The 14,706-nt window shown below is 41.6% G+C and overlaps 1 protein-coding gene across 1 annotated transcript in view; it reads left to right on the plus strand.

The window, feature by feature from the left end:
• Positions 1-14,706, plus strand: part of LOC107109208 (peripheral plasma membrane protein CASK) — a 192,949-nt gene that overhangs the window by 107,863 nt on the left and 70,380 nt on the right. The window contains exon 5 of the mRNA XM_015409770.1: positions 7,917-7,989. Coding sequence (XP_015265256.1) covers positions 7,917-7,989 — 73 coding nt within the window. The remainder of the gene's footprint in view (positions 1-7,916; positions 7,990-14,706) is intronic.

Here is a 14,706-nt window from a genome sequence, read left to right on the forward strand (position 1 = left end):
AATACAAATATGTCTAGTAAATGTTGGAAATGTAAAAAATGTGAAGGCTCGTTTTATCACATGTGGTGGACTTGTGAAAAAGCTAAGAACTTTTGGGCTGAGATTCATGCAGAAATGGAGAAAATTACAAAGTGTAAATTTAAAAAAGAACCAGAAATTCTTTTGTTGGGATTAAAAATGGAAGAAGTTAATATGGCGAAACGAACTCTAATGTGGTATATGATTACTGCTGCAAGAATGACATATGCCCAATATTGGAAACAAGATCAGGTACCGGAAGTTAATGACTGGATAAGAAAGCTACTATTCTTAGTAGAAATGGACAAAATGACACAAAAACTGAAAGATATGGAGGCAGAAGATTTTTTTGAAGATTGGAAAGACCTGAAAGAATATTTAGAAAAGAATGGAGATGTAAAAGATAACTTGTTTTGTTTTGACAACTACTGAAAATTGGTATAATTGTATCTTAGGTACTTGTATTTTAAGTAACTGTTACCTGTGGAAAAAATTGATTTGGGAAAATTGAACATTGAAGTATGGGGCTGGAGGTCGGAGCACTGCTGGAAGCCAGAGGAGGGGGAAAGGGTGGGGGGTAGGATATAGGTTAGGATTGTAATGGTGAATATAAGTTTATGTTAACATGTCTAAATATATCCTAATAAATTGTTGTTTTTTTAAAAAAGAACCGGATATTGAACAACTGATTGGTTTAGCATAGGAAAAGTTAGTTCTTGGGAAGGGCTAGTTAGAGTCAAGATGCATAGGTAACTGGGCGATAAGTATAGCTGAGATTGGATTAAAGCGGTTTGTAGACCTGTGAATGGCAGCAAATTAGCCTACAGATACAAGAGTGAACTGGTCTCACATCTATTTGTTAACTTTTGTATGTATATGTTAATTTGCTGCCATTCACAGGTCTACCAACTGTTTTAATCCAATCTCAGCAATACTAATAGCCCAGGTACTTATGCATCTTGACTCTAATTAGCCCTTCCTGGCAACTAACTGCTTACCCTCTACTTATATGTAAGGCTTGAGGAAAACTTTCAACATATCTAATGAAGTGTGCATGCACACAAAAGCTTATACCCAGAATTAAACTTTGTTGGTCTTAGGTGCCACTGGATTCAAACTTTGTTCTATTGCTTCAGACCAACACAGCTACCCATCTGAATATGTCTGGGGCAATGATGCTCTGTATTCTTGGTGCTTGGGAGGCAACAATGGGAGGGTTTTTGGAGTTCTGGCCCTGCTGGTGAACCTCCTGATGGTACTTGGGTTTTGACTACTGTGAGACACACGGTTTTGGACTCAGTGAGCCACTGGCCTGATCCAACATGGCTTCTCTTGTGTTCTTATTGTCAGTTTTCTGTTGAACTGTTTCATTGGTAAAGAACAATTCATTAATATTATAGAAATCTTATTTGTTTTGAGAACTGTTCACCATGTGCTTTTAACTGAAGAATAACCATAAGACATTTCTAGAAAAAGTTTTATGTCTAAATTATAGGAAGCCAACATAGAGTAGATTTGTAGGAAACAGTTAAGTTGCCTAAAATTCACATAGCTGTTTGGTAGAGTTAAAAAAGAAGTATTCTCATACTTCAGATGAACTTTGGATCTTATGATAAAGTATAACTTCTTTGGCTCTTTTTTATAAAATGTTTTATAGCAAAGATAATTTTGGGGATACTTGGAGGTCAGAAGTATATATTAACAATCACATTTTTAAGAAACTCAGTTTTGTGCATCATTGTAAATGCCACAATGCATTTTGGCACAAGTTACTAAGTAGAAAAGAGTGCCACCTACTGGACTGTAATAAGTGATAGCGTGAGGAAAATAAGGGGAAAAAAGTTGGTTTACATACTATAGTTTAACTTGACAGTCCAGGGAAGAAGTGTTTATTCTAATTATTTGCTTTCATTGGAGAAGAGGTGGGAACGTAGTAGCATGAAATGTTAATGTTAAGAAATAAGAACATTTTTTATAATATAAGTTTTATTGGGCTTTCAAAAAGAAAAAATATAGTGAGAGCAGTACTTTTTTTTAAAGAAAAAGAAAAAGCCATGTCAGTGTCTCATAGATACATTTTACAGACTTCCTTTTTCTATTTGTTTATAGTATCTGGCAGCATTCTACATTATCCTAATATTTCCTCCTCCAAATAAATATAACCAAAAAAGAAAGTGAAACATTTTCTACTAAAAGTATTCTTATTCTCCAATAAACTGTCAGATCTTACCATCTTTAACAATTTTATAATTATCTATATTTACTAGCAGTAAAGCCCGTTGTGGAAATAAATACAACGAGATCTAAAAGAGGCTCTGGGGGAGTGCTCTGGCTTTGGGCAGTAACCAAGGAGAGAGAGAGAAGTGAAAAAAAATAAAGAGGTAAAAAATAACATTTCCTGCCCAAGAGTTCTCCTCTAATCCATACAATTTTTTTCCCTTTCATATTCCAATAGTTCATATTATTAGTAATAAAATTTAAGTCACGTTACTATAACACAAGGAGCTGCGGTGGCTCAAGTGGTTAAGACGATGAACTGCAGGCTGTGGAAGTAGTTCAGCAGTTCGAGACCCGGGTGCCGCATGATGGAGTGAGCTCCCATCTCTAGTTCCAGCTCCTGCCAACCTAGCAGTTCAAAAGCAAGAAATTGCAAGTAGATAAATAGGAAATATAGAGGTAAAAAAGAACATTTCCTGCCCAAAAATTCTCCTCTAAGCCGTACATTTTTCCCCCTTTCATATTCCAATAGTTCATATTATTAGTAATAAAATTTAGGCCATGTTACTATAACACTTCCATCATATTACATTGTACTGTTGTTAAGCCCACGTAGCTTAAAAGCAGTTAAGATTCATTGGTTGTAATATTTACGTATAACCATCTTTAGGATCTTTTTTTCATAGTATTACATTCTATATTGCTATTAAAGCTTAAAGCACATTGATACATCAATATAAAGACAAAAAACAAAATCTATTGTGCACAATCGCATTGCTATGTAGCTTCCATATTGTTTTGTATTTTACTGTTAATCAACTAATTAATGGCCATAAATCAATGTATGTTAGCGCCAATCAAATAATTATCAATTATAAAAATTACTTCTTCTGTACATCCCCCCCCCCGTTATCTTGAACTTATGCCTTTTATTTTTGAAGATAGCATCAATCTTCCCTTCTCTGCAATTGATTAGGGAAGGAAATAAAAGCGCTATTAGTTCTGTTTTATCTTCTGGAAAGATTTCAGTATCCTTGGTCTTCTCTGAAAGTAAAGAGTTTGAAAGATTTGTTTTGTCTACGTAAGAGCTTGTTGTCTCTCTGTTTGGTGTACAAGATTCTTTCAGAAAAACCTCATGTCTGAGATCCTGTTTTTTTGGGTGACGTCACCAGAATAGTCTGCTCTTCTTCATACCTTCCTAAGAATTTTTCCAGTGGTTTCTGGAGAGCTTTTGTGAGCATTGGTAGCAAATGGTCTTCAAAAATTTTCCCACAGTGTATCCAGCTCTTTAAATGAAGTCATAGACGCCATCATGTTACCTTATACCAGTTTCACAACCATATAGTCTATAGTTCTAATAAATTTGCTCAGTAGCCAAATGTTGTTTCTGTATCTGTTTTATTTTAATAAAACAAGTATCCTTTTATCTGTTGAAAATGCACCACAAGTCTCAAATCACTGAAGCTGAGATGTAAATAGTTCCTTTTGTTTAGCCCCAGGAGTTGTTTTTTTACATTCTTTGACATCTCAGTTCTTTTGTCTGCCGCTGAAGAGAGGAAGGGGGCGGGGGGGGGGGAATTCTGCTCCTCTCTTCCTTACCTTCTTGGTGAAATTCAGAAGGGCGCAAAAATTTTGGGAGGTTTTTCAAGCTTAAAAGTTGCAAGAAACAATTACAGTCCTTCGCTGATGTTTGTAGCGAGGTTCAAGGCTCTCTTCTAGGAACTTGTCACAGCTTGGCAGCCATGTCTAGACATGCTGCGCACCTCTTGCTTCGGCTTCAGGATGATCCCTTAGCACAAACCCGATCAATTCCTCTGCAACTAACTCTTCCTCCAGAAGTGTTAGTGGGATATCGGATGAATCCGATTATCCCCTAAGAAGCAAAGAGAGTCAGAGTTCCTCTGGAGCCCCCCGAGAGAACGTCTGCTTTGCTGCGATGTAAGCTCCGCCTCTAAGAAATAAGAACATTGAATCACCAGTGACATAGGAACATGAGACAGTGTCCTGCAATGTGGAGCTAGGGTTGCCAAGTCCTACCTGTCGCTGCAGTGGGGGACTCCCGGCTCGCTCCTGGAGTGCACGCGCGCAAAGCGTGCATGTGCCACAACCACGTCACCCAGAAGTGACGCGACCACGCCGGGCGCGCTGAGGGCGGGGCCACGACCATCTGAGGGAAAACCATAGAGTTTTCCCTCGGATGACCGTGGCCCCGCCCCCAGCGTGCCCAGCGTGGTTGCGTCACTTCCGGGTGATGGGCACGTCACGTACTTTGGGGCTGGGGTTCCCCCGGGGCCCGATCCGCCGCCGGCAGGGAACGGGCCTCTGGGGCAGGGGTTTCCCCACCCCCCGGGGGGACTTGGCAAGCCTATGTGGAGCTCATAGTTTACCTATGAAACAGCTCTTGGTCATTACTAGGAAGCTTACTGGAAACAATCTTTATTTTATTTTATTTAGAACATTCTTATGCCACCTTTCCAGCCAATCAGGATCCACAAGGGAGCAAACATAAAAAACATTAAAACATTTTAGCAATTAAAATACAGCTAAAATTGTACAGTTAAAATAAAACCACGTAAACAACGCCAAGAGGAGGGCCTGTAACCATTATTGGGGGTATGCCAGGCAAAACAAAGTTTTCATCTGTTGGAAGACACCGATATAGGGAGACAGACAAATCTCCCTGGTGAGGGAGTTCCAAAGTTTGGTGCCATGTCTGAGAAGTTCCTTTCTCAGGTTGCTGGCTATCTAGCTTCAAATCGTAGGGGCAACCAAAGCAGGGCCTCCAAAGATGTCTGGATTTTACAGGTGGGTTCATGTGGGAGGAGGCAGTCCTTATGTTGGTCCCAGGCCCTTGAATTGAATCTGGAAGCAAATTGGAAGTCTATGTACATGGAACAAGACTGGACATTAGCTCAGTCTGTTGCAGCATGAGTTTTAAAAAGATAGATTCATTGACAGGCATTGCTAGTAAAGGGGATAAGAATAAAATAGGAAACTTAATGCTCTTATACAGACCTATGTCACATTTACATTTGAACTCTTTGTGCAGATATTGTTACCCCAAAGAATGTCCTTTAGTTGTGAAAAGACACCTAAGAGGGAACATGGAGGTGTTCTATAAATTGTGAATGGTATGAAGCACTGGTTCCCAAACTGTGGTTCACTCACAGAGGTGTCACAGCAATAGATGCTGTGTAGCCCTAGAACCCAGTCAGACTTCCAATCTGGTTCCAGTGAAGCCAGCTGGACATATGTCCCCAAAGAATGGGGAAATCTTCCCAGTTAAAGCTAAGGTGGTGCTGTTACCACTCCAACTGCAATGTGTTGGCAGACTTTACCATAGGAGTTCTTTCCATAAGACATCTGGGCCTCCCAGTGAAGCTCACCGGGATGCTGTTGATGATGTAGTGCTCACAGCACCTTACCATTACTTGGGAGACATGGATGTCTTTCAAGGGAAAGGACAGTCTTCCAGGTCAGGTCTGTTGTCAATATTAGCATCCAATGAAGCCCACCAGATGTCTACACCTGTGCCTCCTAGTGAAGCCAGTAAGGATACTGTAGTTGCCATGGGAGCTGCAGTGCCTTGACCTCATTTGAAGATGCATGTGTCTCCCAAGAGGAGAGGAAGGTTTTCCAGGTCATGCCAACATGGCAACCGCATCATCCCAATCAGCTTCAACTGGGAAGTCCAGATGTCCCTTTTTTACTTACTCTTCCCTCGTTGTCCAAATACCTACCTGGTTCTTAAACTATGATTGTATCTAACAGACCACTAACCAAATGTGATAACAGATCAGGGATTCATTAAGCCTCCTCTTGATCCCTGGTTAGGATGATATAACAGGGAAACTATCAAATATATGGCAATACTTGGGTATGGTTTAGCTTGGGTGTTCACATGTTGTACAGACCTGACCTAGCCCTTTAAGTGTCTTGCCTTAAGACCAGATGCGGAGCTCTGCTGGATCAGTACTGTGGTCTGTCTAGCACAGTACATTGACTTGGAGGACCTTGGAATTATACTTATTTCAGTGGCCCAAACAGTGCTACGTTTACCAAACCACACATTCATCCCTTGAATGTTTTGTTGGGCAGTACAGTACTCTTCATTTTTAATACATACCTAGAAGAAAAAGGAGTAGCATTCATTAGAAGTTGTATGGAACTAAATAGACCTGAATTCATATTCCTAATTCTTTTAGAAATGTTAGAACTTCATCTCTAGGCAGGAAAATGGATTTTCAGATCCAGCATTAGGTATTAGAAGAAAGCTTGTAACAGTGAACTTTATTTGCCTGCAGGTGCCCGGATCATAGAACCCACTGTGCTTTAAGTTTAGTAATTTGTGTCAATTGTAAGATCATCTCGGTGAGATTTTTGTGGGATATCTTACCTTCAGTGCTTGCTTCTTTCTGCTGGCACAGAATCAACATCTTGCCTTTTTCAAAGGCATTCTTTGCCAGGATCCTCTTTGCTACAAAAAGTACTCTAGGGAATAGGTATATCCTCTCTAAGGAGCTTATTTTCTCCTTGAGATATTATTTCTTTCGCATATTTTGTCACACCTTATTACAGGCCCAACATAACATATGCACCCCATGGAAGCAGAATAGTCCATGCTTGCCAAGGAGTCTTTTCCCATTCTCACTGTCTACCCTGATAATATTTCTGTCTAACTAAAATGATTACGATATTTAGCAGCATTAATTATGAGAGAGCTCTGTAAAATCTGCCTTCAGTGTTATGGGATTTTCAAATAGAATAGTTCCATAATTCTTCAATTTCCACTCTTGTTCCTGAACTTTAAACTAGATTGTATATTGAGGTAGTTTTTTATATCCTGTAGCTAAAACTGGAACAGTATTTCAAATTCTTGAGACTCAAACTGCAGTATGGGTATTATACTAGCACCGTGTCCAGAAACAAAAGGTATTCCTTGTGTACATTTATCTTCTGTTATATTCACCAGGGGCTGCTGTAGAGAGACAAAGCATCAGATTGGATCAAGCAGGAGTTCGTGGAAGAGTTGGTGGGGCAAATCTTTCTCTAGGCAGCCTTCCATTTTACCCAAAGTTCCTCTCTGAGGTTTGTGAGAGCTGAATAGCAATGTGTCAGTTTAAAGTCCTGTTTCTCCCTCTTCTGCTCACCGCTTGCATCAGTAGACGAAAGAGGAGACAGTTTTTACCCATATCCCCCCTCATTGTTGCACCTCCCTATCCTGTAGCACATTTTGCTTGGGAAGCTCTTGCCACCCTCAGGAGTTTTGAGACAAATTGCAGGCTGTTGGGGGAAGACAGGGAAAGATCACTCTGACAGCTCTTTCCACGAACTCTTCCACTGGATCCAGTGCGTACCTTGCTTCATCTACCTGCATACAGGTCATCTCTTTGGCAGGGTAGAGTTATCCTATAATATTTTTCTGCTGCTTCCAAGGGAAGGTATTGTGTTGTGTTTCTCTCCTGCTGAAGTTCTTTGAAAATAAAAAAAAGTTAGTTGTGAGAAATTTGTATTGTTCCCAGGAGTCAAAATATACAACTGATTTAAATATAGGAATAAATTACATATACAAATTAAATATAGGAATAAATTAAAGATTTTTTCCAGTTAAGTACAACCTGAATAGATTGACTATAATATCTTCATAAGTTTTATAATCATATTTATATATTTTTTTGCAGTCATTATATGAGACAGATTCTGGAAGCACTACGCTATTGTCATGATAATAACATAATTCACAGGGATGTGAAGGTAAGTCATATGTTGATATCACAAAAATATTTACAATATTCACTGTCTACTATATTATAGTATGGCATTTCAGAAGTCTTTTATATTGTGTATCACTTTTTCATTGCTGCCATGTAGCCTAACTCCTACTGGGAGTTGATTCAAAACCTAATCAGCACATGAGAATACCAGAATCGTTAGTATTGCCAACAACATACTGTAAAAGAACTGGAAAGTTAACAAATGTGTGTGGCACCACAAGCCTTTTGTTTTTGCCTAGATTTTCTGAACCTTTATGACTATATTGTCTTTTTCTAGCTTTCATTTCCAGACAAGGGCTTACCTTGGGATGACACTGCTTGTTGCACTAGCAAATTTTCTGCTAAGTGAAGGAAACTACAATGAGACTTCCGCTTTCATCCCCAAAATGAATAATTATTGTTGTCAAATATATCGGGAAAGAATTTTAACTTCCAAATTTGTATAGTATTTTCAGTGCAAAGTTAACTGAAGCGCAAGGTTATAAGGTGGTCTTGCTACAGACTCTATCCAAACTTTTCTTAAATATGTTATCTACAAAAATCAGGATCTAAGACCTTTCTGGCTGCAGCAGGACAAGCAACTTCTATTAAGTTTTTTCTATGGCAGTTTTCACCAATGGGCATTAAATTAAAGACTAGCCTAAATATATAAGGAAGAAAATAAATCATGTAACCTGGATGAATAAAAATGTTCCTTTTAACAGTGTTATAAATCTGATTCTTTTTTCCACCATGAGTATGCTTCTGTAGTTTACTTATATATTTGGCAGTAGAACTGAATGAGAGTAATGCCATTATAAACAACAACAACAAAAGCAGTAGCCAAAGCAAAACAAAACATGGTATCCTCCTAATTATCTCCATATTCTGCTTCTAGCTGGGCCATCATCTTCCTGCACCTGTGTCCCAGCTCCCGCCGGTGGGGTTGGACAGGAGGAGGGTCTTGGCACGGCAGCGGGGCTGCATCAGGGAGGCCTCTCGGTGTGTTCAGCGGTGGCATTGGTGGTGGTGGCGGGGCATAGCACGGAGTGGCGTCAGAGCTGGCTTGGCTGGCCCGGACGACAACGACAGGGCTGCCTGCAGAGGGGCGACCTCTTGCTGCAGCAGCAGTCACCGCCCTGCCCCCGCCTTGACCGTGGCATTTCTGAACATGTGTGGGCTCTTGCACCTCTTCTCCACCTCTCCCAGTGGTCCTGCTCACCCTCCGACCGCCGGAGCACCTGTCCCCTCGGCTGGCTCAGAGCACAGTGAGCCAGAGATGCTGCCGGCTGGCTCGCCACCTCTGTGGGCAGGACGGAGGCAAGGGAGCCAGCCAATGCAGCCAGGGGATCCTTCAGAGTGGCAGCTGCGGGAGCGTGTGCACCAAAACTCTTTTATATATTATGTACTATTGCTGCCACATTTACAGATAGTACATTGATCCCATGTGCTGAAACAAAGATGGTTAGCATATGGGGTCATGGCAACCCAGCACTGAGCTGAAATGCTGACGTACATATTGACATGAATAATCAGAGTTCCCAAACAATTTACTGTTTTACACAACACAGCATTGTCTGGCCAATGAGCGCCATATTCATAATAGGCAGCCAAAAAAAGACACTGAGGAACACTCCATATTTTGAAGCAGCAATATTTATTTGGTAGACCTCCTATGGCTTTTTGATTGATACTAGTTTTTAAAATATCAATATAGAAACAATATTTCCAAAGTTGCCAATAAAAAATAGGAAGGAGTAAATAAGATCTTTGACAGAGGCATCTGAAGGCTGAAGATATTTTTAAATTCCCATGAATGCCATTTTTTCTTCCTTAGGCAACAAGTGAACTGCACCACAAAGCCAGTTGGGTGTAGTGGTTAGGAGTGCGGACTCTAATCTGGGAGAACTGGGTTTGATTCCCCACTCCTCCACATGCAGCTGCTGGTGTGACCTTGGGTCAGTCATAAGTTCTTTCAGAGCTGTTCTCTCAAGGTCAGTTCTCAGGAGAGCTCTCTCAGCCCCACCTACCTCACAGGGTGTCTGTTGTGGGGAGAGGAAGGGAAGGAGATTGTAAGCCTCTCTGAGATTCCTTCAGGTAGTGAATGGCGGGGTAAAATCTAAACTCCTTCTTCTGAAGTTATTTTTTCTGTAATGCATGTTAAATGTACTCTGTTATCACTTGCATAAAAATAAAGAGTTTGATTTCCTCTTTCTTATGATCATGAATGTTTGTAATGCTATTGATAGACTTTTTGATGGGGCAGGCAGTATAACATTGTAGTTTCGATATCTAGCATGTAGATGTCCATTTAGGCTACTACTTTGTCACTTATGAGGTTATCATATCTCACTGGTGCAAGGGCTGGTGACTGGTCCTTGGTCTTGCTGATAGATATAGTGCTAGTCTTATCATCCTGCCACACCCCCTCCCTTCTGAAGTCTGCTTCAAATGAGGGCTTGAAATTATATCTCTGCAGCATCTTGGATGGCATGCTAGTAAAGGTAAAGGTTTCCCTTGCTCGAAAGCTAGTCAAATCAGACTCTAGAGTTGCAGTGCTCATCTCCGTTTCCAAGACGAAGAGCCAGCGCTGTCCAAAGATGTTTCCATGGTCATGTGGCCGGCATGACTAAATGCCAAGGTGCACAGAATGCTGTTATCTTCCCACCAAAGCAGTACCTATTTATCTACTTGCAATTTCTTACTTTCGAACTGCTAAATGCTACAACTTGATATGTTTCATTGGTGTAAGTAAAAAAGCTGTTGGCTAAAAACAAGTTATGTTGTATTTTAAAACTAAGCTAAAGAGAAAAACATACAGGTGTGTACAGAAGCTAGACTTGTTAATTATAGATATTGAAACATGGCATTATATTTTCTAGAGAACTTTCATGATACCATAGATGGGAAGGGTGTGCATGTTCTGAACTAATACCCAATTGTATCAGAAGGAGTTATTCTGTTCTGGCAAAATTGGGTGAATATGGTTTCCTTTGTCTGTCATAATTGCTGTGCCATTTAGTGAAATTTGCCAGGCTCTTCAAACAATTACTTATTCCTTTACCAGAATTGGAATGGTGATAAAGGAAAACAGTAATTTGGTTCTTTATGGAAGTAATTAATTTAATGAATGGACTACTGTAGCAATTTTAGAATAGTATGACTATTGGCACTTAAGTACTAATGCGAATTAGTTTTTTTCTGCTTATTGCTTTCCATTGTTGGTACTTACATCAAACCATGATAAACCACAGAAAGCAGTTCTGTAGCCAGTTACAGGGTTGCCAACTCTGGGTTGGGAAATACCTGTAGATAAGAAGAAGAAGAAGAAGAAGAGGAAGAGGAGATTGGATTTATACCCCACCCTTCACTTAGAGTCTCAGAGCGGCTTACAAACTCCTCTCCCTTCCCCTCCCCACAACAGACACCCTGTGAGGTGGGTGGGGCTGAGAGAACTCTGACACAAACTGCTCTTTTTTAAGGACAGCTATGCCAGAGCTTGTGACTGACCCAAGGTCACATCAGCAGGTGCAAGTGGAGGAGTGGGGAATCAAACCCGGTTCTCCCAGATTAGAGTCTGCACACTTAACCACTACACCAAACAGGGCAGGGTCTGGAAAGTGGTGCCAAAGCCAGTTACAGGGTTGCCAATTCTGGGTGGGGAAATACCTGTAGATTTGAGGGGTAGAGCCTGGGGAGGGCAGGGTTTGGGGTGAGGAGGGACCTCAGCAGGGTATAATGCCATAGAGTCCACTGCCCAAAGCAGCCATTTTCTCCAGAAGAACTGATCTTGGTTATCTAGAGATCAGTTGTAATAGCTGGAGATCTCCAGGTGCCACCTGGAGGTTGGCTTATGTTGATTTGGGGCTATGCAGTGGCAGCTAAGGAAGAAAAGCAGCTCCTCCTATGCCATGTTTTCTGTGTTCCAAGGGTCTGGAAAGTGGTGCCATAGCCAGTTACAGGGTTGCCAACTCTGGGTGGGGAAATACCTGTAGATTTGAGGGGTAGAGGACCTCAGAAAATGACCACAGTAGTTGAGTAGGTTATAAAGGAGTAGATAGTCCTTCGGGTATGTTGGTCCCAAATCATATCGGGCTTTAAAGGTCAATGCCTCGAATTGTGCCCAAACGCAGATTGAGTGATCTGGTTCCAATGGGCCACTGCTGTCAACATCCTGACTGCAGCATTCTGCACCAATTGAAGTTTTTAATGTTTTTCAAGGGCATCCCCATGTAGAGTGCATGCCAGTAATTTAATCTAGATGTAGCCAGGGCATGCACCGCAATGACCACATCTTTTCTGCCCAGGTAAGGCTGCAGCTGGCTAACCAGTCGAAGCTGGTAACAGGTACTCCTGGGCACAGCTGCCACCTACTTTTCCAGCAGTAGGCCCTGGGTCCAAGAGCACCTGCTGTTCCTTCAGCCCCATCCAGAACAGTGACACTTTATGTCCTGGGTCAGACCTTCCACTCACTAATAACACTTCAGTCTTGCTGGGATTAAGTTTCAGTTTATTAGACTACATCTACTCCGAAACTGCCTCCAGGCTCCTGTTTAAGGTTTCTGCAACCCTGGGATCAGCCAGATCTGCATACTGATGACAACCCAGCACAAATTTTGGGATGACTTCACCCAGCAGTTTCATGTAGATATAAAAGAGCATGGGACACAGCCTTGCAGAACCCCACAGTCCAAGAGGCTGGTGACAGAAATGGGTAGTGGCTTTCAGCACTTCTTGCCAGTTCTCTTGCTCTGGTTATTCCAAATTGATGAGTTAGATGGGTTCATTGCCAGCAGTTGGGCTGTCAATGGCATCTGTTGTTCTCACCCATTCTGTGCCAAGACCTAAGGAGTCTGCAACCTCCTATCTCGTCTCTGCTCTACACACAAGAGCTAAAGATTTACCTTTTAAGAAAATAAAATCTGGCAATCCAGAGAATCTAGTAGATTGTGTCAACAGATCATTATAGTGTTGTTGTCCTGTAGCGACCTAGCAATTGCTGATTTTTAAAGACCCAAAACGAATTGGGAAGGTCTTGCACTCTGGGGGTCTGAGTCAAAGAAAGTGGAGGGGGAAGTGTTCTGTGGGTACTCCATGTCCATTGTAAATGCCTCTGCATATGCAGCCACAATGACAGCTACACAAAGAATCATTATGAGGAAGCATCTTTGACCCTTTGTTCTGTTTTTGCACTGAGGACCTGCTCCCCTTTGTATATAGTGAGTTGAACTGTTGGTCTGTCGATACTAGTCTTGTCTCTTTTGACTGGTAGCAGCTCTCAGGTAGAAGATTTCCGCATCACCTGTTAACTTGAATTTGGCACCTTCTGCCTGCAAAGTAAATGCACTTGTCACTGAGTTGTGGCCCATTGTCAGCTGAAAGTATTGAAATAGGTGATATCTATCTTGCTTGGTACCCATTTATATGCTAAAATAGGTTCAATAGTAGTGAACAGTGTTAGGTTAAAAAAGTGAGTTTTGAGGAGGAAATCCATGCATTCTAATGTAGATCCCCCACCTTTTAGAAAAGGAAGCAGGAAGTTGAATCTATCATCTGTATATCTAATAGCAATGGGTGGCCCCCATCTGCAGATATTTAAATCTGTGGATCAGGACCACACCAATGCTAAATGTATTTTTCTGCAAACTTGGGGTACTTCCAAGGCTTGCAGAAAAACCTGAAAAGTTTTTAAAAATACACAGGATTTAAATCCCCTCTTCAGTTAAAAAAGTGTTGCCTGTGCGTGCTCAGACAATGCATTTACCAGTTGAACTGGTGGCAGTTGCCACTGTAGGCCAACTCCGGGCCTAGCTGCCATGGCAGAGGACTCTAGTAGCGGCTCTGGGCTGTCTACTGTGTCAGCAGGCTCCAGGAGTAGCTTGGTGCTCAGCTGCCACCATAGCAGACACCAGGAGAGGCTCTGGGCCTGGATGCAGCAGAGCACTTTGGGAGCTGCTCCCTGCCTGGCTGCCAGAGCAGAGTGCTTGGGAAGCCACACCGGGCCCAGCTGTGCAGCGGAGGACTCCAGGAGAACCTCTGAGGCTGGCCATGGCGATGGAGGATGCTGGGAGCCACTCTGGGCTCAGAGCAACTCCCAGGTACCATTGCTGTTGCTGCACATGGGTGGTGGGGCCTGGTGTTGCAATGGCAGGGGGAGAGAAGGGATTCCCCTCCCTGCGAGTCTCATGGGCATCCCACTTGTACTTAACAATTCTCAGAATTTTACTCTGTTGGTTTAGAAAAGATGGTTTATGTGAAGATAATCTTGACCATATTTCTTAATAGTAGCATCATCTTTTGTAAAAAAAATAAACCTCAGTTTCTGAAGTACATGTTGCTATGATGATTGATAGGCATGCGTGACAAGATAACACCTTGTATTAGTTTAAGGTGTTTAATAACAATATCTTAGTCTAAATCGAGAAATTAATGATAATCAGTAATATTCAGGAATATTTTGATCTGGCCATTGTTTTGGCAAGTAGATTGTCTGGTTTAGAGCTCAAGATGCAGGTGGGGGGCTGAATCAGGAGACAATTTTCTGACAAGGAACTGTTCACAGATATTGCAACTACAGAGGATAGTGCTGATAGTTCCAAAGTGTTGCTTACACTAGTACATTGCTGGTTCATGGGCTTGGAGGAAGAGCATTGCTTTTTTATTTATAAATGCATTAGATCCTGTTTGTTCACTCTTCAGTTCTCTCTCTTCCGGGTTG

This window comes from Gekko japonicus, unplaced genomic scaffold, assembly GCF_001447785.1.
Source record: "Gekko japonicus isolate JY-2015 unplaced genomic scaffold, Gekko_japonicus_V1.1 scaffold4, whole genome shotgun sequence".
Classification (NCBI taxonomy): Eukaryota; Metazoa; Chordata; class Lepidosauria; order Squamata; family Gekkonidae; genus Gekko; species Gekko japonicus.